Source organism: Pithys albifrons, chromosome 8 (assembly GCF_047495875.1).
Source record: "Pithys albifrons albifrons isolate INPA30051 chromosome 8, PitAlb_v1, whole genome shotgun sequence".
NCBI classification, from domain to species: domain Eukaryota; kingdom Metazoa; phylum Chordata; class Aves; order Passeriformes; family Thamnophilidae; genus Pithys; species Pithys albifrons.
In genome coordinates, this window is record NC_092465.1 from 16898867 (window position 1) to 16921587 (window position 22721).

The 22721-nt window shown below is 58.7% G+C and overlaps 1 protein-coding gene across 4 annotated transcripts in view; it reads left to right on the forward strand.

Moving 5' to 3' along the window:
• Positions 1-22110, forward strand: part of ASIC4 (acid sensing ion channel subunit family member 4) — a 63468-nt gene extending 41358 nt beyond the window's left edge. For 2 of the 4 annotated variants that reach the window (XM_071562655.1, XM_071562656.1), the window contains exons 2-10: positions 16992-17136; positions 17305-17432; positions 17524-17683; positions 18138-18194; positions 18291-18444; positions 18819-18910; positions 19239-19318; positions 19620-19724; positions 20000-22110. In XM_071562655.1, the coding sequence (XP_071418756.1) occupies positions 16992-17136; positions 17305-17432; positions 17524-17683; positions 18138-18194; positions 18291-18444; positions 18819-18910; positions 19239-19318; positions 19620-19724; positions 20000-20119 (1041 nt within the window). In that variant the 3' untranslated portion in view covers positions 20120-22110. Of the gene's footprint in view, positions 1-16991; positions 17137-17304; positions 17433-17523; positions 17684-18137; positions 18195-18290; positions 18445-18818; positions 18911-19238; positions 19319-19619; positions 19725-19999 lie in introns of those variants that run through there. The other 2 variants (XM_071562657.1, XM_071562658.1) reach the window with 2 other exon arrangements.
• Positions 22111-22721: the final 611 nt, after the last annotated feature.

The following is a 22721-nucleotide window of genomic DNA, read 5'->3' on the forward strand; positions in this document are numbered from 1 at the left end:
CTTAATAAGCCTGTCTCCGATACGGGGGGAGCCAGCGGCCAGGATGCCCGTGCCTGGTGTGGCTCCCCAGGGATGTGGGACGTGCCATGAGGCTGGTCCCACGTGCCAGGCTGAGCAGATGGGGACACTGGTATCTCCTGGGGCCAGGGCACCCATGGAATGACTGCGGGTAGTGCCTCTCCAGCACTGCTGGCTGCAGAGCAGGCAGGGCACCTTGGGTGGCTGCTGGAGGGATGGGAGTGAGACACCCATGGGGACTTGGCCTTGGGAACTGATGCTTGCTGGTTCCTGAGGCCACAGGGCTGTGAGTTCATGGGGCGGTGGGGACATGAGGCTGTGGGGCTGACAGGGTGCAGGGTGACTGGCTGGGGACAGGGGAGTTCATGGGGTGCAGCATGGCTGTCTGGGCACGGAGCAGGGCTGGCTGGGGTGCAGGTGCCCTGTGCCAGCAGCATGGTTACATGCCAAGTGGCCCAGTGGCTAGAAGGGCATTGTTGTGACCCTGTCCTTTGTCCAGTGTCAACCGTGGCAGGAGTCCCATAGGCAGCACCGTGGGTTCCAGTGCTGCGGTGCTGTTGAATCCTTGTGTCCCTCTGGCTCCAGCCACCTGAGGTAGTCAGTTGGGATTACACAGAGGTAAACAAAGGCTTGTCCCCACTGTCTCTGCAGCTTTGCCTCCCCCCACGGCTCCTGCGGTTCTAGTCGGGATGTGAGCTGCCTCCATGCAGGCAGGCATTTCTGCAGCCCCAGCAGGAGTCCTTGGCCCCACCCTGCGACCCATCACTGCATGCAGGCGGGTGCCTGCGGCGAGCCGGAGGGAAGGCTCTGCCATATGGAGCCAAGTGCCCTGGGGACTGCAGGAGCCTGTGTGTGGGCTGGGGCTGGGACCTGAGTCCTGTGTCTGTGGGGGCAGCCCCCAGAATCCCCCACACCAGGCACTCATTGGGCAGTGGCTTGGAAAGCCACTGGCTGGCTTCATGTGTTCAGCATGTCAGAGCCATAGCTGCTGGGAGCTGGCCTGTCCTCACAGCCTGGCACCATGTCGCCAATCACCCTTGTGTCCCTGATTTCTGAGTGACAGAGGACAGAGCAGCACTTCCCAGCATCCATGTCAGTGTTTCCCCAGGATTGGTGTCAGGGACAAGGTGACAAAGACAGCGTGAGTGATGCTGGCCCTTGGCCAGCCATCCCCAGGCGCTGGGGTGCCTGGCAGTGCTGGCTGGCATGCCAGCACTTGGTGCCAAGGCTGGGCGGGCTGGATGGAGTCGCATGCCAAAGTGGTGGGGTAGGGGGACAAGGACACAGTTGCTACCTGGCCCTGCAGGGTTGCTGGGGGGCAGCCCCAGGCAGAGTGGGGACCCTGGCACGGAGCAGCTGTGCTAGGTCTCCGTCCACGAGGGAGCAGCTAGAGAAGGAGGTTTACGGAGCTGCACTAAGTGACGCAAATGGTTTGAAGCCCATAAAGAGAGACGGTTTTATATAAGATGACTATATAAAGCTCTGCTGTTCTGCCATTGATGAGATATAGGCCTTTATTTATAGAAGGCAATGTTTTCGGTGTGAGTGCTGAAAGCCAGCCAGGGACCTGCAGATAGGGCGTCGAGTCATTTGACATGCAGCTGCCGTCGACACTGTTCACACATTAAAGAAAAAAATTAACAAGTTTGCAGCCAGTCAGGTGGAAAAAACAATAATTGTCAAAAAACGTATTTCCTCCTTTTTCCAATAACAAATAACTGGAACACTGTTGGAGATGCTTGAGCCTAGCTTACTCTGGGAAAGTGTGGGCTGAGACTCTAGCCAGGCTGGGGGATGGAATGGGCAGAGGGAGGCAGACAGGGTGGGATGAGAGCCCAGATAGGGGATGCTGCCACAGGGTGGATGCCTCTGCGTAGGCATTTAAATGTCATGACTGGAATAACAGGGCCTGCAGGTAGGGATGAAGACACGGGCAGCTTAGCATGGCAATTTGTATGCTGGGGGCTGGGGACGGAGGACAAACACCAGGAGCCAAAAGTTCTTGCCACATGAGGGGCAGTAGACCAAGCCTAGATGGATTTGCCTGCCTGGCCCAGCATTGCCTCTCTCCACCTGTGCACACAGGAGTCCTCTGAGGTTATTTTTTAGCCAGATGTGACTGGGTTTTTACTGGAGAGCAAGCAGCCAGTCCCTGTGGTCAGAACGCCCTGCCAAATTCAGTTTCATGCAAGAAAGGAGGAAAAACTTCCCATGATTAATTGTGCAATAGGGGAAAACATGCATCTCTAACCTACTCGTTGCCGGTCTCTGGTCTTTTCCCTCAGGCACTGCTCCAATGTGCAACCAGAGAGAAGGAAGCAAGCTTGGTCCCCAGGGCACGCTCACTGCACAGGCTGCCCAGTGAGGGTGCAAGGGCATGAGGGTGCCAACACCTTTGCCACATCCTGACTGGCAGGACCAAGGAGGACATCCTTTCCAGCCAGTACTACCCAGCAAGGAGTAGTCAGGCTCACGGTTGAGCAGTTTCCCTGCAGCTCCCCACATGGTTCTGTGGGTTGCTGTCCCCTGCTCACACAACAAAACCTTCCCCTGTGCCCCAGTGTACTGTACCAGGCAGCGGTCACAGGCAGGGCTCTGCCAATCCCATACTCACTGCCCCACCATTGTGCCAGCAGCAGACAGGAGGTGAGGGTGGCACATGGCATCATGCTGCCAGGCTTGGAGTGGGGCTCGACCTCCACCCCAACCCACTGGGACTCAGGTCTTCTGAATGGGCCTACCTTCTCCCCAGCTGCATAGCTGGTCCTCCCCCTCCACCCTCGCATAGCCCCTCAGCAGAGGCCCTCCAGGTCATTGGGCTGCCAGACACAAACCTGAGCATGCTCTGCACCTGAGCAGCTTTTGAGTGCTGGCTGAGCTCAGCTGTGCTCAACAGGTTTTAATTCCAGCAAAACAAAATGGTCCCTCCTGATTGTAGCGTGGGGAAGGCAAGCACAGGAGGAGTGGGAGAGGCAAGAAAACCACAGGCTGGAAAGGCCTGTGGGCTTGTGTCCCAGTGGCACAGCGGTTGGGGAACCCTCTCTGTGTTGGAGAGCTGAGCCGGGCTGTCCCCTGCCCACAGTGGCTGGGCAGGCAGGGAGCAGGGGCTGGAGGAGCCACTGGTCACTGCCAACTGCTAGCTCTGGGATGTACAGGGCAGGAAGGGAGACAAAGCACAGTTCTGTCAGAGCAGAGTCCCTGATTAATTGCTAAATGCCAGCCCTCCAGCCAGCAGCTCATTAGCAATTTAATTCCCAGTGCCCATGGAGCAGGAGGATCGTGCAGCTCTGATTGAGCTGGACATGCTCACCTGGACAGCTGCAATCAGGCAGTGGCCCCAACCCCCACTCCCCAGTCACAGGCACAATCAGGGGCCATGTCCCCCACTCCCAGGGTGGGCTGGGCAGAAGGTGCCATAGGTATCCGGGTGCACAAGTGCTGTAGGTGCTGTGGTCTGGCCATGGTGAGACACATCTGTGACAGTGAACGCAGAGGGCTGGCAGGCAGCTCCAGGGGCAGGAGATGTGCCCATGTCCCCACCCTGTATCCAGCTGTACTCTAGCTGTTCCTGGATCGTCATGGTCCCTCCAGTGTCACAGGGCTCAAAGGGGCTGTCAGTGATGTCAGCGGCCGTGGCAAGGTGCTGCGCTCGACTTCACAGGTATATCTCACCAGGCAATTATCCCTGGGGTCAGTGGCACCTGCACATCCCCATCCCATCTGGTCTCTCCACCACCTGCACCTGCACCCAGAGGGCAGAAAAGCAACGGCTGTGATGACACCCATGTCCCTGCCTGCACTCTGTTGTTCCTGCCACCACGGCAGGCTCTTTTCCGCCCTGGCTCTTCTTCCTCCCAGGCCAGGGCTTAGCCTGGGGGACCCCTGCAGGGGTGGGATGGGGGAGTTCACCCGGGCCGTGGGAGCAGGAGAGGGGCAAGAGGGAGCTGAGTGTTCCAGGAGACAGGCACTGGCTGTGGATGTCTGCCCCTGGGCCTTATACTCCATCTGGGCATGCAGGGGTGGGCACTGCTGTGTCTCCCAGCTGCCAGGGGGTGTTTGCAGCTCAGCCACACCACTTTGCCCTCCAAACCCTTCTGTGCCATTCACTCCCAAGCTGCCATCTCCACAATTTCTTCACGCCCAAGGAGGGAGGGAGAGGGACTGCAGCAGAGCGAAGCATCTCCTTCTGTCTTCAATGCTCCTGTGGCTGGAGCAGCACAGGGCAGGGCAGGGGCCTGTGCATGTCTCCACTGCAATAGAGTGAGGAGGGCTGGGGTGCATGTGGGAGCAAGTTGGGTGCCATGCTAGGGGCTGTGACCCCTGCAGAGTAGGCAGGGCCAGCCCAGTGTCTGATGCTGCTGTGCCTGGGAAAGGCATGGAGCAGTCTGCCTTCCTGAGCAGCACGGGACTGAGGGCACTATGCAGATCCAGCTGAGACTGATGCATGTATTAATTATATCCTGTCAGCTCAGCTCTTGCCCGGCAAGGCAGGGCATTGGGTGCTGTGTCTGCTTGTGCAGTAAAGATGCGTTTGCATTGGTATTGTGCCCCCTGTGCCTGTCCCCTGTCCACAGCCTCCTCCCAGAACCCTGCTGTGCCTCATGGTGTGCCATGCCAGGTCAGCTTGGCTCTCCCAGTCTCATGGCCCAGGGCCGAAGCCATCACTGAGCAAGGAGGTGAACAGTCTGAGGCAGGAGCAGTGTGAGTGCTGTCAAACAGCCAGGCACACCCAACTCTGAGGTCCTGCTAATCAGAGTGTGTCTGCAATTACATATGCTAATTATGGGCAGAGGTTCACAGCAATTCCTGCCCTGTTGGCATGATGTTGGTCACACTGAGGTGAATTGCTTCTGCATGAGGACAGGAGAGGATAACTAGGACTGTTCAGCTGGCTTTCCCTGCCCAGGAAGTGGCGTGTCACAAGCAAGCCTCCTGCCCAGCCCCTTATGATCTCACCCCATGCCATCCCATCTCATCCCCATCCCATCCCATTCCTGTTCCTGTTCCATCCCTGTCTCCATCACCATCCTATCCCATTTTATCCCACCTTCATCCCTATCTCATTCCACTCCATCCCATCCCATCCTGTCCTGCACTGGACACAGTATAGCATATATGCTATCATTGGATGTGCATCCTTGCATGTGCAGCCATGACAGTGACTCTGTCCCTGAGCACCTGGTTGGCTCCACATCTCGGTGGAGTTGCTTTTCAGAGGGAGTTTTTCAGGCTCTGACCCACCTGTACAGTTGCCGTTCTGACATCCTGTTTCCTTATCGCCTGACATGACCTTAATTAACTCCCTGTGCTGATAATGCTCTGGGCTTCTCCTCCAGGAGCTGTATCTCAGCATCATGTCCTGCCTCACCCTCTCAGGGACTGCTGCAGACACTGCACAGGCAGCCTGGAAAAAGGGGGAGAGGAGGCTTTGTGGTGCAGGCATGACAGGGCAGTGATACTGGGGTCACTGGGATGACATAAGAGTGAGTGCATGGGGCAGTGCTGGAGCTGCAGAGTTGGTGCTGCATTGAGGATTTCAGGGGATACGATGACTGGGTAGAGACGGCTGTCATGGTGCAGAGGTAGGGGTGCAGGAGGGGAGCTGTGCTGATGGCCAGGGCTGGGTGGCAGAGGCAGTGCTGCCCATGGTGGCAGCATCCATCCCTGGCAGGCAGAGGTGCTGTGCAGCAGCATGGAGAGGTCCTGGATCTCCTTACTCTGATGCAGTCAGGGCACAGGGGCTTCTCAGTCAGGAGCTGGGGATAGGAGCCCAAGGGGCTGAGCTGGCAGGGCCACACTACCTGCAGGGGCTGCCTGCCTGCCTGCCTGCCTGGCTGCCCCTCCGCTGCCAGCCTGGTGGATTGAAATGCCAGCACTGATGACTTGTAGCCAGTTTATCTCCCGTGCTTGGCAAATATTGGCAAAAGAGAGATGTTTCAATAGTGAAGTTTGCCAATGGGAATCTTGGTGTGTGATCCCACTGTCTCCACGCTGTGTGGCAGTTGGCTGCCTCTGAAGCAGCTGCTCACCAAGGTTGAGTCTGGCATGGGAGCAGCCTGGAGCCCATAGGGTTGGTCCCAGCACCTTCTGCCCATAGGCTGGTTCCCAGCAAGGCACTCCTCTGTGCTTCACTATGTTGCAGCTCATATCTCAACCTCTGGTACAGGCAGCTTAGGCTCCAGAGCAGGGTTTCTGCTCAGGGTTCCTGTCACCTGTAGGTAGCTTTGCCCTGGCAGCAGCCAGGACATTGCAATGAGCCTGCAAAAAGCAAAGGTTTCAAGATGCTCTCAGCCAGTCTCCTCCCGGCTTGCAGCCACACAACTCTCCTCCCCAGAGCTCCTACTCCCCATAACTTTAGTTCTGCCTATCTCAGTTCCCACCTCCAGGCCCACATCCCAGGCAGCAGGTAGGATAGAGGACCAGTTGTTTCTGGGGCACGTGTGGGCAGGGTGCAGTTTGTTCGCTCTGCTCATGATGCCTGCAGACACAGTGGGAATTGCATTTTCCCAAAGCTGGGCATGCAGTGTAGACCAGAGGCATTATGGAAAATGCGTATAGATACACCTGCTCATAGCATGTGATGTCTGGAATGCTGTGGGCAGGATGTGGTTCTGTGAACATGGCACTGCCTCCAAGCAGGAGGAAGGGGAGATGATCTGGACAGAGAAGATGGGAGCTGCCAGTGCTGCCCCCCTCTGTGTGGGAGGCAAAGGAGTGTTGGGAGAGGAAAGGAGTCCTCCAGCTGCAAGAGCAGGTTTCCCCATCCCATTCCTTTCGGGACATGTTCCTTCTTCCACAGCAAACCCTGGGAGCTGGGAGGAGCTGGAGGGAACAATTGAGAGCTCCCGCAGATGCCAAGCACCAGCACAAGGGCAGTGTGGCCCAAGTAGGGTAGACACCTGCAGTGTCCTGAGACCCCCAGCCCATCATCTGCAGGGCAAGCAGAAGATGGGGATATATGGGTAGAAGGATATGGGCTGTAGGGTTGTCCCTGCCTACCAGTGCCTGTGGCTCTTCCCCTGCCCAGCAGCCCCAAGGAGGGTGTCCTTGTCAATGCCAGGGCTAGGGGACTCTCTTGATCAGCCTCTCTGCCCAGGAGCACACAGGTTGGGGAAAGCCAGCCCCTATCATGTTTGTTCCATTGATTTAGTACCGCGGAGAGGGTTTAATCAGCCTTTAGCCTGCACGCTCCAGCATTAAGAACAAATCCATTAGCCACGAGATAACCACAAAGGGTTGCGCTGAGGCTGGATGAGGTCCCAGCGCCTTCAAGATGCAAATTGGCAATCAAAGATCAAAGCCGCGCAGCTCCCTAATCTCTGCTAAAAGGGCTCAGCTATTAACGAGCCCCTTCCCACTGGGCTGTGATCGCCCCACTTCACTAGGGCTCCCGATGTGCTGTCGGGTTACATCATCATCCCGACTGGCCCCCTGGCACCCAGGTTCCTGAGCTGGCCCTGGGGGGGTGGGTGCAGCCAGGGCTCAGGCTGTTTGTTTGCCTGTTGTTTCTTTCAGTTCTGACATGTTAGAGTCAAATTCGTGTTGTCGGAGAGAGCAGAACCCCCGCAATGTCGGGGGTCAACAACTGGAGGGAAGGAGAAGAGGAAGAGGTGGGAGCCTGGATAGAGTAGGGTGATAGGAGAACTGAGCAGTGCTTATGCAGTGACTTTGTGGACAGGGAGGATGCTGGCAGGAGGCTACCCCTTGTGCTGCTCAGGGATTTAGTCTGGTTCAGCCCCTGCCTGACCGCACCAGGTGGCTCAGGACAATCCCTGCTGGCTTCAGGGAAATCAGTGGTGTGGAGCATAGTGGGGGGACAGGCAGCAGGTAGTGGATGAGGAACCAGAGCATAGCAGGGTGCCTTGGACCCAAGCTCCCCTTTTGGGGGTATTTCTGCTCATCCCGTGTCACCTTGGGGCAAGAGGTGCACAAGACTGTGGCTCCCACAGCCACCCTGCCAGCTCCAACATGATAATCAGTTCAGGCTGCAGGATGGGAGCTGCCCCCAATTCTCTGCCCAGGCCACCCTGCCTGTGATGGCTCCACTCAGCAGCTCCGCTAGTCCCAGTAATCACGCACCATGCAGAAGAGTTGCAAAGCTGCAACCTGTGACAGGAGCTGCACTGCCAGCATAGTCAGCAAATCTGTGGCAGCCCAGATGTGTGCTCTGCTCAGCATGGTCCAGCTCAGGGACCAGCACCTCCCCTCATCCTGCTGAAATGGTGAGAGGGTGTGTGAGGTACCCTGCAACAGGTGGGCAGAGGACTCATCAGCCCTAGCAGCAGGGAGCAGAAGGACATGCCTGGCTGCTCTTTCATCTTGGGACCCACTCTGCTGGAACCACTCATTGAGGTGCTGCTCTATGTCTCTCACAACAACCCCAGGCAGGCAGCACAGCCTTGCAAGAGGAGCAGGCAGTGAGGTACTGGCAGCACCTCAGCCAGGGTGACAATAAATGTTGTCAATGGAAACCCATCCCTAGGCACAAGGATAACCCCCGTGACAACACAGCAAGTGTGAGGCTTCATCTGCAAGGCATCAGTGCTGTGGATTTACCGATAAATACCACAGCTGGAGGGACCGTGTGCCAGCTCCTGCGAGGCGGGCCTCTCTCCCCTCCTGCCTAACCCTATCCTGAGGCTGCAGGATCTGCCAGGTCCAGGCCGGTGTCTCCTAGTGACAACGGCCATGGTGTGCCTAGTGGGGGGAACAGACAGAGTGGAGCTGGTATGGCAGAGAGAGGAGCACGCAGGATGAGCTGGCATTGGTCTGCCGGCTGTCCTGGCCCTACTGTGTCCTACATTCACTGTTCGACGGAGCCCTGCATCCTTCAATAGCCCATGGGGGCTTGGGCATCATGCAGGCTGGACCGCCGGAGCTCAATGACAGGGAAATGTGTGACTGAGTGTGACACTGTCAGTGTGACCCTGAAGCTGTGTGATAGCGCTGGCGTGAGCCAGCATGCTCCATCGGTGCAGCCTGTGCACCCATCCCTGTGTGTGTCCCCCCTGCTCCGGGTAGGCAGCGAGGGATGCGGTGGTGCCAGGCGCGGAGGCTGCTGAGCGGGGAAGCAAGCGGCATCCCTGCCCCAGGCCCCGCGCCTCAGCTCAGCTTCCCCATCTCCCGGCAGCCGTGGGAGCAGTAATGAGATGGAGCAGCAGAAGGACGGCGAGATAAGGCTGCCTGCGCTGCCCCAGCAGATTAAACGCTGGGATTAAGCAGGCGGTGCCAGCTCTGCTGCCTTTTTATCTCGCTGCTTCTCCCCTCTTATTCTCCCGCAGTCGATAGTGAACGGTCTCCGAGCTGTCAGCAAAAGAAATTGCTTGTTAACCCTTTGGGAACGGCCGGCAGCGCTCCCTGTACGACTGCGTTCAAAGAGAAACGGTCCCCGAGGGATGCGCTGCCTGCCGAGCACTGCGGTGATGGGAGGATGAGAGGATTCTTTCCCGCAGCGCCCCGCATGCAAAAGAGAACAAGTCAGGGCTGGGGGCGCCCAGGATCTGCTGCCAAAAGCCACCAGCGCCCAAGCAGCACCATGCAGAGGCACTGATGTACTGGGGTCCCTCCGGGGTGACAACTGCCAGAGAGCAGAGGTTGTCTAAACTCTACAAAGGAGCCTCGGAGACACGGAATACCCCACTTTAGGGTATCCTTGATGTTCCCTGCTTCCTCCAGCCTACAGGATGTGTGAGCTCAGTGCTACATCTGTGTGTGAAACCACAGGGCTGTGGATCCTTGCCTGGTCCTGGGAACAAGAGGCATGACCCTGCTGTGCCTGCACAGAACTGTGTATGGTGCTGGGTCTCCTTTGGCTGCCAAGGGGAGCCCGCTATTCAAACCCATAATTATTGCTCTCTGTGTATGCGAGTGTTTTGTTGGGTTTGCAGCAGCGAGGCTGAGCTGCAGCCCATCCTAGCACTTATCTGTGGCATGCTGTGCTGTGTGACTGGGGATGACGTGCCTGGCGCAGGGGTGTCTGAGGATGGGAAGCTGGCTGGAGAGCGCTGGAGGATGCACAGAGTAATGGCAGGATTGCTGCTCGGCACAGTCCAAATCCAAGCTAGGGAGTGTGTTAGCAGCTTGGCAAGCTTGTTCTGGCATGTTTGAGGGTGCAGCTTTGGTGCATCTTTTCCGTGGAGACCCTGTGCACCTCCTGAAACACGAGGCAGAAACATGCAGCAGAAACCCCTTCAGTTCCAACACCCTGCTCATGTTCTAAGGGAGAGATCACGGTTGGTAGGCAGCATGGTCAGCATCTCAGAGAGGCTTGCTGTCTGCCAACATGATGGACTTCCCCAGCTCCTGCCTCCCCATCTCACTGCACCTGCCTCTGCCCCCTGCCCCCAACCACTCTGCACCCCTGCCCTGCACTGCAGCACAGCTTAGCCACTGACACTTCATCTTCTGCAATACCCTTGGTGTTGGCTCCTTCACGCACCCAAGCGTCCCTTTTGGTGGTCTCTTTAAAATGCAAACAAACTGTATCAAAACACAAGCTGCCGAAAGATTTTCAGGGAGCAGGTTAGCCCTGGCTGGGGCAGCAGTCCCAGCCAAGGTGGGATGCTGCCCCGAGACTGCTCTGGCATGGAGGGTGAGAGCAGTGTGTGAGCCCTGGGCTGCCAGGGCTGAGATGCTGGCACAGATGCTGTGCTGGGCAGCTGGACTGCATAGGCAGGCACAGCCTGAATCTGGAGAGGAAACCAGAAGCGACTGGCACGTGCAGGCTGGAGGCTGCAAAAGGATGGGATTGCCGTTTATAAATACGTCAAAGGAGTAAACACAAGGGAGGGAAGAGAGCTATTTAAGCTAAGGGACAATGCTGGCATGAGAACAAATGATACAAACTGGCCATGAATAAATTGATGTTGGAAATGAGTGAGATTCTGGGACAAATTCCCCCCAGGAGCAGCAGGAGTAGAAGGCACAACTATGTAATGGCACTTAGTCTGCTACTGGAGGCAGCTGTGTGCTGCCATGCCTGTGCAGCAGGGTCGAGAGGTGAGGACCTGGGATCCCCAACCACTCTCCTCTGCATCACAACCATCCTGGCTCCATGTGGCACTGGCTGCATAGCTCCCTCTGGCTCCTGGTTTGGCCAGTGCAGGGCTCCTAGGGTAATGGTTCGAAGGGAGAGGTCCTTCCCTGGTGCACGAGTTTGGGCGTGCTGTCACAGACGCTGATCCTGGAAGCTGGACGGTGCTAATGTCCCCCTGTTTTACTAGTCACTGGCAGCACTAGGGTAGATGTGCTGGGAAGGTGTCTTTGCCCATGTGCACAGTGCATTCCTCTGCTTTGCATTGCATGCCAGTACTCCTGACCCACCAGGAGCAGAAAGCCCTGCTCCAGGTCCTACCCATTCTTGGGGACATGGGCTACACTCTGGCCCTGATGCAGAAGCCTGGTGGTGACCTGCTTGCCCTGCACAGTGTTGGGGCCCAGGTGCTTCCTGCTGCTCTGCCCCACCAGCAGCACAGCCAGTGGCACAGCTGAGAAATTGGTATTCCAGCAGCAAGCCTGCTTAGCATGAGAGGGGTTCTACCAGTCCCACATGCCCATGCCTCCACTGCTTGGCTCAGGCCTAGCCAAGGAGACTCAGCTGGCACGGGCTATCCTGTAGCACAGAGAGAGGCACAGCTGTGGTGGCAGGAGGGGTCTTGGTCCCTCTGGAATATGCTCACAGCATCCTCTGGCCCTTCTGTCCCATGCTGCTCTCCCACCTCCTTTGCAGGCAGGTCAGGGAGCCATGGAGGATGCTCCAGACCTTGACCCTTCAAAGGACAGGGGAAGCAAGGAGTCCAGACCAGCACTGGTGGGTGCTGCTCAGAGCTGAAGGTGCCCTGTTCTGTTGGAACTGAGGATGCAAAACCCAGTGCCCCATAGAGGCAGCAGCTCCAGCCCAAATAAGCAGGGCTGCATGCAGCAGGAGCCATCCCAGAAGCTCCACGTGGGGCCGGAGGATGCACTGGAGGGCTGCTAGTGTGGGAAATGGTTGTGCTACTGCTGAAGCTGGGGTCGAGCCAAATTGGCACCGTTCCTCAACCTCTTCTGGGAGCAGGGAAGGGAAATGGTGCGACCGTGTGTGGGAAGGGACGTTTGCAGTGGCAAAAACATCCCACTGGCTCAGAAAATTGCTGCAGAATCAGGCTTGAAATGAGTTGAAATTGCTGAATCCAAGCGGATCTCATATCCCGGGCAGTTGTAATGCTGGCGTCAGCGCTGCAGCTTCCCTCCCGGGGCACCCAGGCGGGGATGGGCTGTGCTGTGCAGGGGAAGTTGGCTGTTGGGGATGTGGGGGGCTTCCATGGCGGGGACAGTGGCATGGGGAGGGGCTCCCACAGAGCTGGGCTTTGGAGCTGGGATGATCACAGTGTGGGGCAGAAGCAGAGCAGGAGGCAGTGTACATGGGTGTGCCATTGTCCCAGCTCTACCAATGTCATCCCAGTTTGGCCCCAGCTCCTGTGCCACGTCCCCTGTTCAGGAACATCTCTGCGCCTCCAGATGCCTGCACTCACTCAAGAAGCAGCATTTCCAGTTTTGCAATCTGCTTTCCTTTATTCCACAGCCTTGCCCATGCCTTGCCCATGCCAATTTGCCCTCTGGGCTGGGGTGCATGGGGATCACCCTCAAGGTTACTTCTAGGCCAGCATCCCCACCAAGTCCAGGGTGGGCAGTACTCCAGTGTCTTCCCATCCCTGTCCCCTTCCCCATATTTCCCCAGTGATTACTATTCTTAGGGTTGTTTCTATGCTGGGGTGATTGCTCCTGCATGGTGTGCCCATGCCCAGGGCCTGCCTGTCCCAGTGGGGATGTGGGAGCAGGGCTGGATGTTCCATCAGGTATGTGGGAGCAGAACTGGATGTCCCAGTGGGGTTGTGGGAGCAGGGCTTGGTGCCCCAGGCATGCAGGAGCAGGACCCGCCGGCACCACACATGTCGCAACTCATTTCCCTCGCATGAAAACGTTTGGCTGGAAGCTTAGTGCGGCCTCTTGTCTCCTTGGAGCAATCAGGATTTGTCGCTGCTTGCAATGTTTAACGTCGTCTTCCAGAGGCTAAATACCATGGGGAGCCGTGTAAGCCGCAGAAATACCTGTGTGAGCTGGGATCAGCCTGAGGCAGGCACAATGGGCTGGCAGCATTGGGGATGGGGGACTGGGAATGCATGATGCTGGTCCTCCTTTCCCCACTGCCCACGGTGGGCTGGTGTGAGGCAGGGTGAGGATGCTGGGGATCAGCACTTTGATTCTGTAGGGCTCCCCACAGCAGGGGGCATTGAAGCAAGTCTCAGAGGCATGAAGGGGACTTGGGTGGCCCCACAACTGTGTGGGGTGGGAAGGAAGATGCCAGGGCCCCCACCAATCTCTGACTGGATCTGCCTGCCAAGGTGCAGGCAACTATTTCTGTCAAGGTCGGTGTGTCTTCCAGGCAGAGAGAGGGAAATGAGGAATCATGTCAAGAAATTACCTTCCTAATGGGGTCTTCCCTGCACGTGAGTGTAGTGTGGGGATGCCAGCATGTAGTGACTGAGTGAGGAGACTGGCAAGAGGTGCAGGAATGCTGCCACTCTGCCCCCAAAGATGCAACATTTATGGGTTCACAGCAAGCAGAGCAGGGTGCCCAGGGTCCCATGCCCCAGTTGTTGTTCTTAGCCGGACATGTGTGCTACCGCCCTGCAAGGTGCTTTTCTGGGTCAGCTGCAGGGAGAAAATTATGTTCCTGGGGCAGGCAGGCTCTCCTCTGCCCTTCCTCCTCCTCCTCCTCCTCCTCCTCCTCCTCCTCCTCCTCCTCATGTGCTCCCTGTTATTTAATTGGTTTTGTCATGCAGGAAAGGCAAAGCCCTTCAGGACTGTGTTGTGCTCTCGCCACTATGATTTCACAGTTGGCCTCGGCACCCCAGCAGCCGACAAGTGAGTAACTCAGCTGGATGCCATGGGCACCCCTCCTCTCCTCATGCTCTCCCACAGCCATGCCCTCCTGCCTGAGGAGCCACCCCCCAGATGGACCTTCTCCTCCAGTCCTGCTGAATACTGGTCCCTGTCCCTGAGCTGTCTGTCCCCATGTGCCTCAGACTCTGCATCCCATACCCATCCCTCACCCTGCTCCAGGGTGATTGCGATGCCGCCCAGAGATGTCTGAACCGACGGGAGATGGAAACGTTCAGAGAAATGACATTTTCTCCAGCCTGGAGAGTTCATCCTCCGTTTAAAGAAAACTATTATAGAAGCTGCCCTAGTGTGCTGAGGCTGATGGTATCAGGCTAGCAGCCGCCGGCGCTCACAGCCGTGATAAATCTCAGAAAGGAGCCGAGCCGGCTCCAGGCACCCTACGGAGAGGGACTGAGCCGTGTCTCGAGGGTGCTGCGGGCACACAGGGGCTGGAAGGGACAGCCCAGGGCGGCTACAGTGGGGTGACCCACGGAGTCTGGAAGATGCAGACAGCAGGGAGCCCGCGGCGGGGTTGGTGCCAGCGCTGCACTCGGCGGCGGGGCTACGGCAGGAACCAGAGAACTCAGCGGCCCGGTCCGGCTCGGGGGTTGCTCTGAGGATGGGGCCCGCGTCGGGCGAGCGAACGGGGACCGGGGAGGGCGCGGGTCCCGGGGGCAGCGAAGGGCGCCCGGTGTGGCCCGAGCGCGGGGCCGTGCTGCCCCCTGCCGGAGAGCGCCCGCCGCGCACCCGCCGCCCCGCGCTGCCGGTGCGGAATGTAGAGCGCGGGGTGCCGGGTGCGGGGTGCGGGGTGCGGAGTGCCAGTAAGGGCCAGAGCTGGAACCGTGCGTGCCTTTGGCCTGGCCTTCTCCTTGCTCGGGGCAAGGCGTGCGATGAAGGGGAGTGCACTGTCCTACCACCTGCACTCACTTGTTTCCCTCGGTGTCTGAGCTGTTTCTGACCTGCCTAGCCTCCTCCTGTACTTGTAGCCAAGCTGCCAGATGAGATCCTGGCTGGGTCCCTGTCATGGCTAAAGTTACGCCTTGTTCAGGCGTCAAGGCTGGAGGCATGGATGATGCTGCAAGCCACTGCTAAGGTGATTTGGAGCTCCCCTTGTTCCAATCTCCCCTGCCAGCAACTGCCCTCCTCCTGCCCAGATGCAATGGAGCTCAGTCAGGTATGCTGCCCTTCAAGGGGCACAGCAGCCCTGAATTGTCCTGGGGCTATGAAGTCTGCAGGAACACCACCCCCCCACCTCCCCCCTCCGATGCCAACCCACGCTGGGTGGATACCAAAGGTGGGTGCCTGCAAGCAACAGCAGCAGGAGATGAGAAGCTGCAGGGACGGCGGTGCTGAGCTTTGAAGGCACCTGACAGGCTGTCAGGGCACTGCCAGCCACGCTGACAGTTGGGTGCAGACAGTCCCCCCCCGCCCCCCCGCTACTGCCGTGCTCTGATCACAGCCTTGCTGTCACTTCAAAGCACCCGCAGGGCTCAGGTGCGCTTCCACGCGGCCTCCCACACTATGGTTCCACTCCTCCTGACCCAAGGTCCTGCTTACTGCACCCCACAGGGACCAGGTACACTGAGGTTCCCAGCTCCAAGGCCAAGGATACCAGGGTACAGCCTTGGAGCCCAAGGTAGACATGATCCTGAACAACACTGCCAGGAGGTGATGGCCCCCAAGACTGGTACTGTCCTGCTTCTTTGGGGCAGGGTCCCCAGCTCCAGAGCAGCCACAGTTCAGAATCCTGGGGGTCCAGGCAGGATTTCATGGGGGCTGCAATGCCATGCATGGCAAGGGACAACAGGGACGAGCTGAAGTGCAGCATCCCTAGGAATAGGGTTCCTACAGCGTGGCTAAGACAGGTCATCACTATCAAGGCACAGGTGCACACCATGCTGGAACATCGTGGGGGCAGCCAGTTCAACCTACCTGGCTGCAGCTGGGGGTTGCCCTGTCCCAGCCTGGCTCAAGGAGGAATTTTCCATTCCCAAGTGGAGGTTGGGGGAAGGCGTGTTTATAGCAGCCCCCTCCTCTCCCTCCCTTCACCCATCACCGGAGCTGCTCAGGAAGGCGCCTGCCACATTCATTTCCAGGAAGGTGCAGAGCAAGAGTGTCCTGGAAGGGAGAGCTCCCTGGAGGGTACCAGGAACCCTAGGCAGCTTCAGAGGCAGTCTGCACCCCACTTTCCAGAGGAGCCCCCCTGCCTGCAGCCATGCCACTGCCCCTTGCCTGCTGCCAGGATGGGGAAATTCTGACACCATCTCAGGACAGCAGCGCTGCCCAGCTCGTCGTTGGCATCCTGCGAGCCACCCGGATCCCTGGGCTGCATTACATGTGCACCCGGCCACAGTCCCGCCTGCGCCGCCTGCTCTGGACCCTGGCCTTCCTGGCCTCCGCCGGGCTGCTGGCCACCGGCACTGCTGACCGCCTGCACCACCTGCTCTCGTGCCCTGTGCACACCCGGGCACGCCTCACCTGGGCCCCCCAGCTCCGCTTCCCAGCTGTCACCCTCTGCAACCCCAACCGGGCACGCTTCCTGCACCTCACCAAGCCTGACCTTTACTCAGTGGGACAGTGGCTGGGGCTGTCCTGGGAGAACCGCTCACTGGTGCCAGAGATGCTGGCCGTGCTGGGGGAGAACCAGCGTGCGTGGCTGACGCGTCTGGCCAACTACTCACGCTTCCTGCCACCCCGACGCTCCGAGCGAACCATGCAGAGCTTCTTTCACCGCCTGGGTCACCAGATTGAGGACATGCTGGTGGAGTGTCGCTTTCAAGGAGAGCGCTGTGGCCCCCAGCACTTTGCCCCTGTGAGTTCCCTCCTGGCAGGAGCAGGACAGCTGAGCTGCCCCATGGATGCTGGGGGTGATGTTTCACCCCCACATCAGCAAGGGTGAAGGGGTGACAGTGTGGGGAGTGAGGCTGAGATGAGCCCTTCCAAGGGACATGCAAGATTGTACCTCCCTTCTAGCACATCCATGGAATTGGAAAGGGGTTCCTGGACCTCATCCCTATCTGCTCCTTTACCTGCGCTTTCTCCATCCTCAGGTCTACACACGCTATGGTAAGTGCTACACCTTCAACGGGGACCGTAGGAATCCGCGTGTGACCCGCCAAGGTGGCATGGGCAACGGGCTGGAGATCATGCTGGACATCCAGCAGGAAGAGTACCTGCCCATCTGGAGAGAGACCAGTGAGTAGGGCTATGGCTTGGGCAGGGCAAAGGTGAAGGGTGCTAGGAGGGATAGTTCCTGGGCAAGCAGGGCACCCTAGGTGGGGACTATGGGTCAAGCAGGACACCTAGAGGGGTTCAGGTGCTGGTTGAGTGCAGACATGGAGCACCTCTGTCCTTCTCCCACAGATGAGACGTCATTTGAAGCTGGAATCCGGGTCCAGATCCACAGCCAGGACGAGCCACCCTATATACATCAGCTGGGCTTTGGTGTCTCACCTGGCTTCCAGACCTTTGTGTCCTGCCAGGAGCAGCGTGTAAGGCAGCACACCCCACAGTCCCCAGGGAGGTGCCTGTGGGCACCCAGCCTGGCACAGCCCTGCAGCAATGCCCTTCTCACCCTGACAGCTCACCTACCTGCCACAGCCATGGGGCAACTGCCGGGCCAGCATGCAGGGGGAGCAAATGCTGCCTGGCTATGACACCTACAGCATTGCTGCCTGCCGCCTCCAGTGTGAGAAGGAGGCTGTGGTGCAGACCTGCCACTGCCGCATGGTCCACATGCCAGGTGAGGGACGTGCATGATGGTGTCAGGGGCATCCCAGTGCCCCAACAGCCCTGCCCAGGGCTGAACCAACTCCCTGTACCCAAAGATCACTCCTGCCCCATCACTTTGCAGCCAAGGTTCCCCAGTTCCTCATCCCTCTGCACCCAAGGATCACCCTACTGTCTATCCCTCTGCAGGCAGGAATCCCCCTGCCCCATTCCTCTCCCGCCAGGGACCATCCCATACTCCCCACACACTGGGTCAGTCCCTGCCCTACCTTCCTTACACCATAGGTCAGCCCCTTCCCTGTTTGCCTTGTACCTAGGGGCCACCTGTGCTCCAGCCAACCTGCACCCAAGGGCCACTCATCTCCATTTCCTTCACATCTGCCCCACTACCTTTCGGGGAGTGAGTCAAGGGTGAGGGACAGAATATGGCCAGACTCCCACCCTCCCAACCAGCTGCTTCTCCACAGGCAATGAGTCCATCTGCTCCCCTAATGTGTACATCGAGTGCGCTGACCACACACTGGGTAGGTGTGGCTGTGGGCAGGCATTTGGGGGCCAGCCTAGTGCCCCAAGGGAGGGGCCTGGGGGTCGCAGCCATGCCAATGGGTGCCTGCCCTCAGATGCAGCAGTGGAGGACAGCCAGGAGCGCTGCAGCTGCCCCACACCATGCAACCTGACACGCTATGGCAAGGAGATCTCCATGGTCCGCATCCCCAACAAAGGCTCAGCGCGCTACCTCGCCCGCAAGTACAACAAGAACGAGACCTACATCCGGTGAGCTGCCAGCACCAGGGTGTTCCAAGGGGTGGGCGGGGGGGTGGGAACCTTGGAAACCTTCACCCCACTCCTGGCAGTATGTGGGGAGTGAGTCCTTGCAGCATCCTCTGCCCAGGGGTGTTGCCACTAGAGCATCTCCCCTACCCATCTGTGTCCTCCTGGCCTTCCTGCTGGCATCTCCCCACTATGTGGTCCCTCCTGGCCTGAGACATGCCCTGCTTATGTCCCCACTGCACCAGCCTGAATAACTCATGAGGGCCTTGGGTGCACCTTGGAGATGGAGGGCTGGGAGACAGGGGAGGTTTGTGCGCAGTGGGGATGGGAGGGTCGGTGACCAGTTGTCCTTACTGAGCACAATGGTGTCCCTACAGTGAGAACTTCCTGGTGCTGGACATCTTCTTTGAAGCACTCAACTATGAAGCCATTGAGCAGAAGAAAGCCTATGACCTTGCTGGGCTTCTCGGTGACTCCCCTCACCTTCCTGTGGGGCCTGAGGCGTGGAGCTCTGGGTCCCAGCCCTGGGAGAATGTGGGTCTGGGGGTGGGGGAGGAACTACACAGAGCAGCAGCCGGCTAGCCAGCCACAGACTGGATGAGGGGTGGAATGCTGCTGACTCTTCCCTATCCCGCATGTCCCCCACTCCCTCTGTCCTGCTGCCCCTGCCCCCGTGACTGTGCTGTCCAACTCCATCCAGCAGCCCTGGCACTTACTGCAGCCCTGCTGGCCCACCCCAGGACCACAGTGGGCTGCACAGCATCTCCTGGTGACCATCTCCTCCTCCTCTCCTCCAGGGGACATCGGGGGGCAGATGGGCCTGTTCATCGGTGCCAGCATCCTCACCATCCTGGAGATCCTAGACTACATCTATGAGGTGAGCCTGCAGGGGTGTGTCTCAGCAGTGGGAGGGGCAGATGGGTGCCTTGGGGAGAGCACACCGTGCGTGCTACCCTTAAATTGAGGAACACCCAGAGGAGGGCAGGGGGAGGAGAACAGGTCCCCCAGCATTCCTCAGTGACCTGAGGACACAGAGGGTGGTGGGCAGAGGTGCTGTCCCAGCTGTTCCTGGTTGGGCAGGGGAGTGGGCAGCAGTTCCATGTAGACTGGAGTGTCCACACATGGGGTGCCACCTGCATGTAGGTCTGGGTCTGACCGCCCCATCTGCATACACCCAGGTGATCCGAGACAGGGTGAGCCGGGTTCTGTGCCGCTCCAAGCAGCCCCTGAAGAAGCCCTCAGGCAGCATCGCCACACTGGGACTGGAGGAAATGAAGGACCAGGTACACCCATAGGGGTGGGCTGCCTGAAGGCTGCAATGACAGGGCCTGGACAGTGTCCACCCCCACCCCAGGGGAAAGGGACATCGTCCCAAAATCAAGAGACAGAGTGACTGCTTTTGGTGCCCTTTGGCTGCAGAGTCAGGGCAGTCTCAGGGAGGTAGGACACTGGATGCACCTGGGGGGCTCCTGTGGACAGGCTATGTTGGGGGAGGGTACTGGGTGGTGAGGAGGGTGCATGGAGTCTACGCTCACCCCACTGACTGCCATTCCTGCAGAGCCCCTGTGAGACGCTGGGCCGGCATGTGGAGGGTGCCTACAATGCAGGCATCCTGCCCAACCACCATCACCGCCACCACTACCCTCCTCAGGGTGTCTTCGAGGACTTCGCCTGCTAGGCAAGATCGGGACTGGGGGGCAGCCCCTGCCACGCCTCTCCTCGCCGTTCTCATGGAGAGGGACTGTGGCATTGGGTGCGGTGGGTGCAGGCCCCCACCTACCCCACCCCACTGCCAGGACTGGCCACACCATTCGCCCCCAGTGATGCCACTGGACCTGCCTTGGCACTGGCAGTGGAGCAGCCCCTTGATCCTTTTGCCTGTCCCCTCTGCTTGCCTCTAGCACATGGGCTCAGCCCAGTCTCTAACACATGGCATGGAGAGGGATGGGCATGGAACGGGACTTTGGGTGAGCAGCAGGTGTGGGCCAGAGGGGCCTTGGCACTACAGAGCATGAAGAGAGTAAGCTGAGATTCCTGCAAGCTCTACCCTGCTGACACCTCCTGGGTAATGGTCTCTGCCCTGCATGGTTCCCCCCAGGAGAGAGACATGCCTGGAACAGCTTCCCCCTGCCCAGGGGCCACCTCCCTGCCTTCCTGCTGCAGGGCAGGGCAGCGTTGCAGGGCAGCTCTCTGAGTAGCACAGCCCCTGCAGCCAGTCCAGGGACACCCCAACTGCAGCCACACCTGCATGGCACCATCCTGACCCCTGGCACCACCACCACTGTGACACCCTCCCCAACCTTCTGCAGCCTGCCAGGGCTGCAGGCCCCACATCACTGTTCCCAGCCAGACCCCTGCACTGTGACTCCCTGTGCCACTCCAGTGTTGGCCCTCAGTAGTCCCTAGTCATTTCAGCACTGCAAACTTACTGCCTCCTCCATCTCCTGCCCCAGTTCATTGTGAACCCATCCTCTTCTTGTCCAGGTATTGCCCAAAGTGGCTCATCCCTTGGTGCAGCTGCCTGGCACAGCCCAGGCAGCAAGGCAGGTCGTGCCCTTGCTCCCCTGCCTGCTGTTACTCTTTTGCACCATGCACGTACCCCTTGCCATGCTCCCATCCCCAGGTGCTGAGCACCCACTGTGCCTCCCCCAGACTGTACATGGTTAGGAGGGTGCTCTGTGCCCAGCACTGCCCAGACAGCCACCGTCCAACCTGGCCGGAGCCTTGGACAGAACTGGCACCCACGGTCCTCCTGCCTGTCCTGAGATGGCGGGACCCATGGCAGGACCCATATCAGGACCTGCAGCACTGCCCCTGTCCTGTCGGACACTGCCTCCACCCCCTCCACTGTAGCAGACACCAGCGCAGGGCAAACTGCCCCAAAATATCTCAGGAGTGGGGGCAAGCTGGCAAAGTCCCCCTCAACACACACACTTGGCAGAGGGGGACCTCAGTGCAGGAATTTGGGACCTCTAGGGAAAGCTGGAGTTGAGCCAGGTGGCTCCTGGCCCTGCTGGTTTGGTCCCCATCCCTGGTGCCCACAGATAGAATATGGCCATGCCATGCTGTGCCCAAAGCCATAGATATAGGAGGAGCCACATCCTTGAAGTCCTCAAGGCCCCACACATGGGAGATGCAGGGCAGGAGCTGGAGCACCAGCCTGGTGATATGCCCAGCAGCCCTAGCTCTGGGTATGCATGGCCCAATGACCCCCAAAAATATGCACCCATGTTTAAATATGTTTCCTGTTGCTGCAAGCACCCAATTGCAAGGTATACCATGTCCTCCTGCATGGGGTGACACACAGCAAGCCTCCCAGCAGGGTAGGCACACTGGTGTTCCCCAGGGAGCCCCTCCAGAGGACCCCATGCCAGCTCCCCATGGGGTCACCAACCTGCAAGCAGGAGCATCCCTGGAGGTATGCCACACATTAGCCCAGGGACGTGCCACGGCCATGCCAACCAGCCTTACACCAAGGACTCCTGCAGCAAGCAGGAGGTGCAGGATGTGGCTCTCTCCCTGCCAGCCAGAGCAGTGAAGTCCCCAGCGGGATGGGCACGGGCACTATGGCGGGAGAGCTGGCATGAACACCTTCGTGCTGGTGAACGTGGGATATGTGCATCACTGTTTTATAAATGTACAAATGTTCCCCAATAAAGAGGCACAAGTAGGTCTGGAGATGCCTACAAGGACTGGGGGGGAAGAGAGGTGGGGGAGCCACCACCCCAGGGAGGACATGGTGGTGGGAATCAGCCCTGCACCCATGTGCTGGGCTCTGTGAGAGCCAGCATGACAAGTCACAGGCAGGTGAGCATCCCTGCTTCCTTGCCCACAGGAAGTCTGTCCCACAGTGAGACCTCCAGCAGGACTTCTTTGGGTGCCATGGGAGAAGAGTGCAGGGTGAAACTGAAATGGGAGAGGCAGAGAATGGGTGGGGGTGAAGGGGGTCCTGCTGGCGCAGGGACTGGGGCTTTCCCTGGCAGAGGTGCTACTCCAGCTTCTGCCTTCTCCAGACCTTTCTTCATCTGCCCCAACTACCCTGCAGCACAGAGAGAGGGGACAAAACAGGAAACAGAAGCTGACCTCATGGCGGAGGCTGCCAGCACCAGGCACCATAGGTTTCCCTCTAAACTAGTGAGGGCTGCAGGTGCTTGGGTTAACTGGGTCCCCATCTCACAGCTTGTGCCATGCCCTGTGAGAGGAGCATTGAGTGCTAAAACATCGGGTGCCAAAGGAAAAAGCAGAGAAATAGTTACATCCTCCACATCTTTTCATCACCA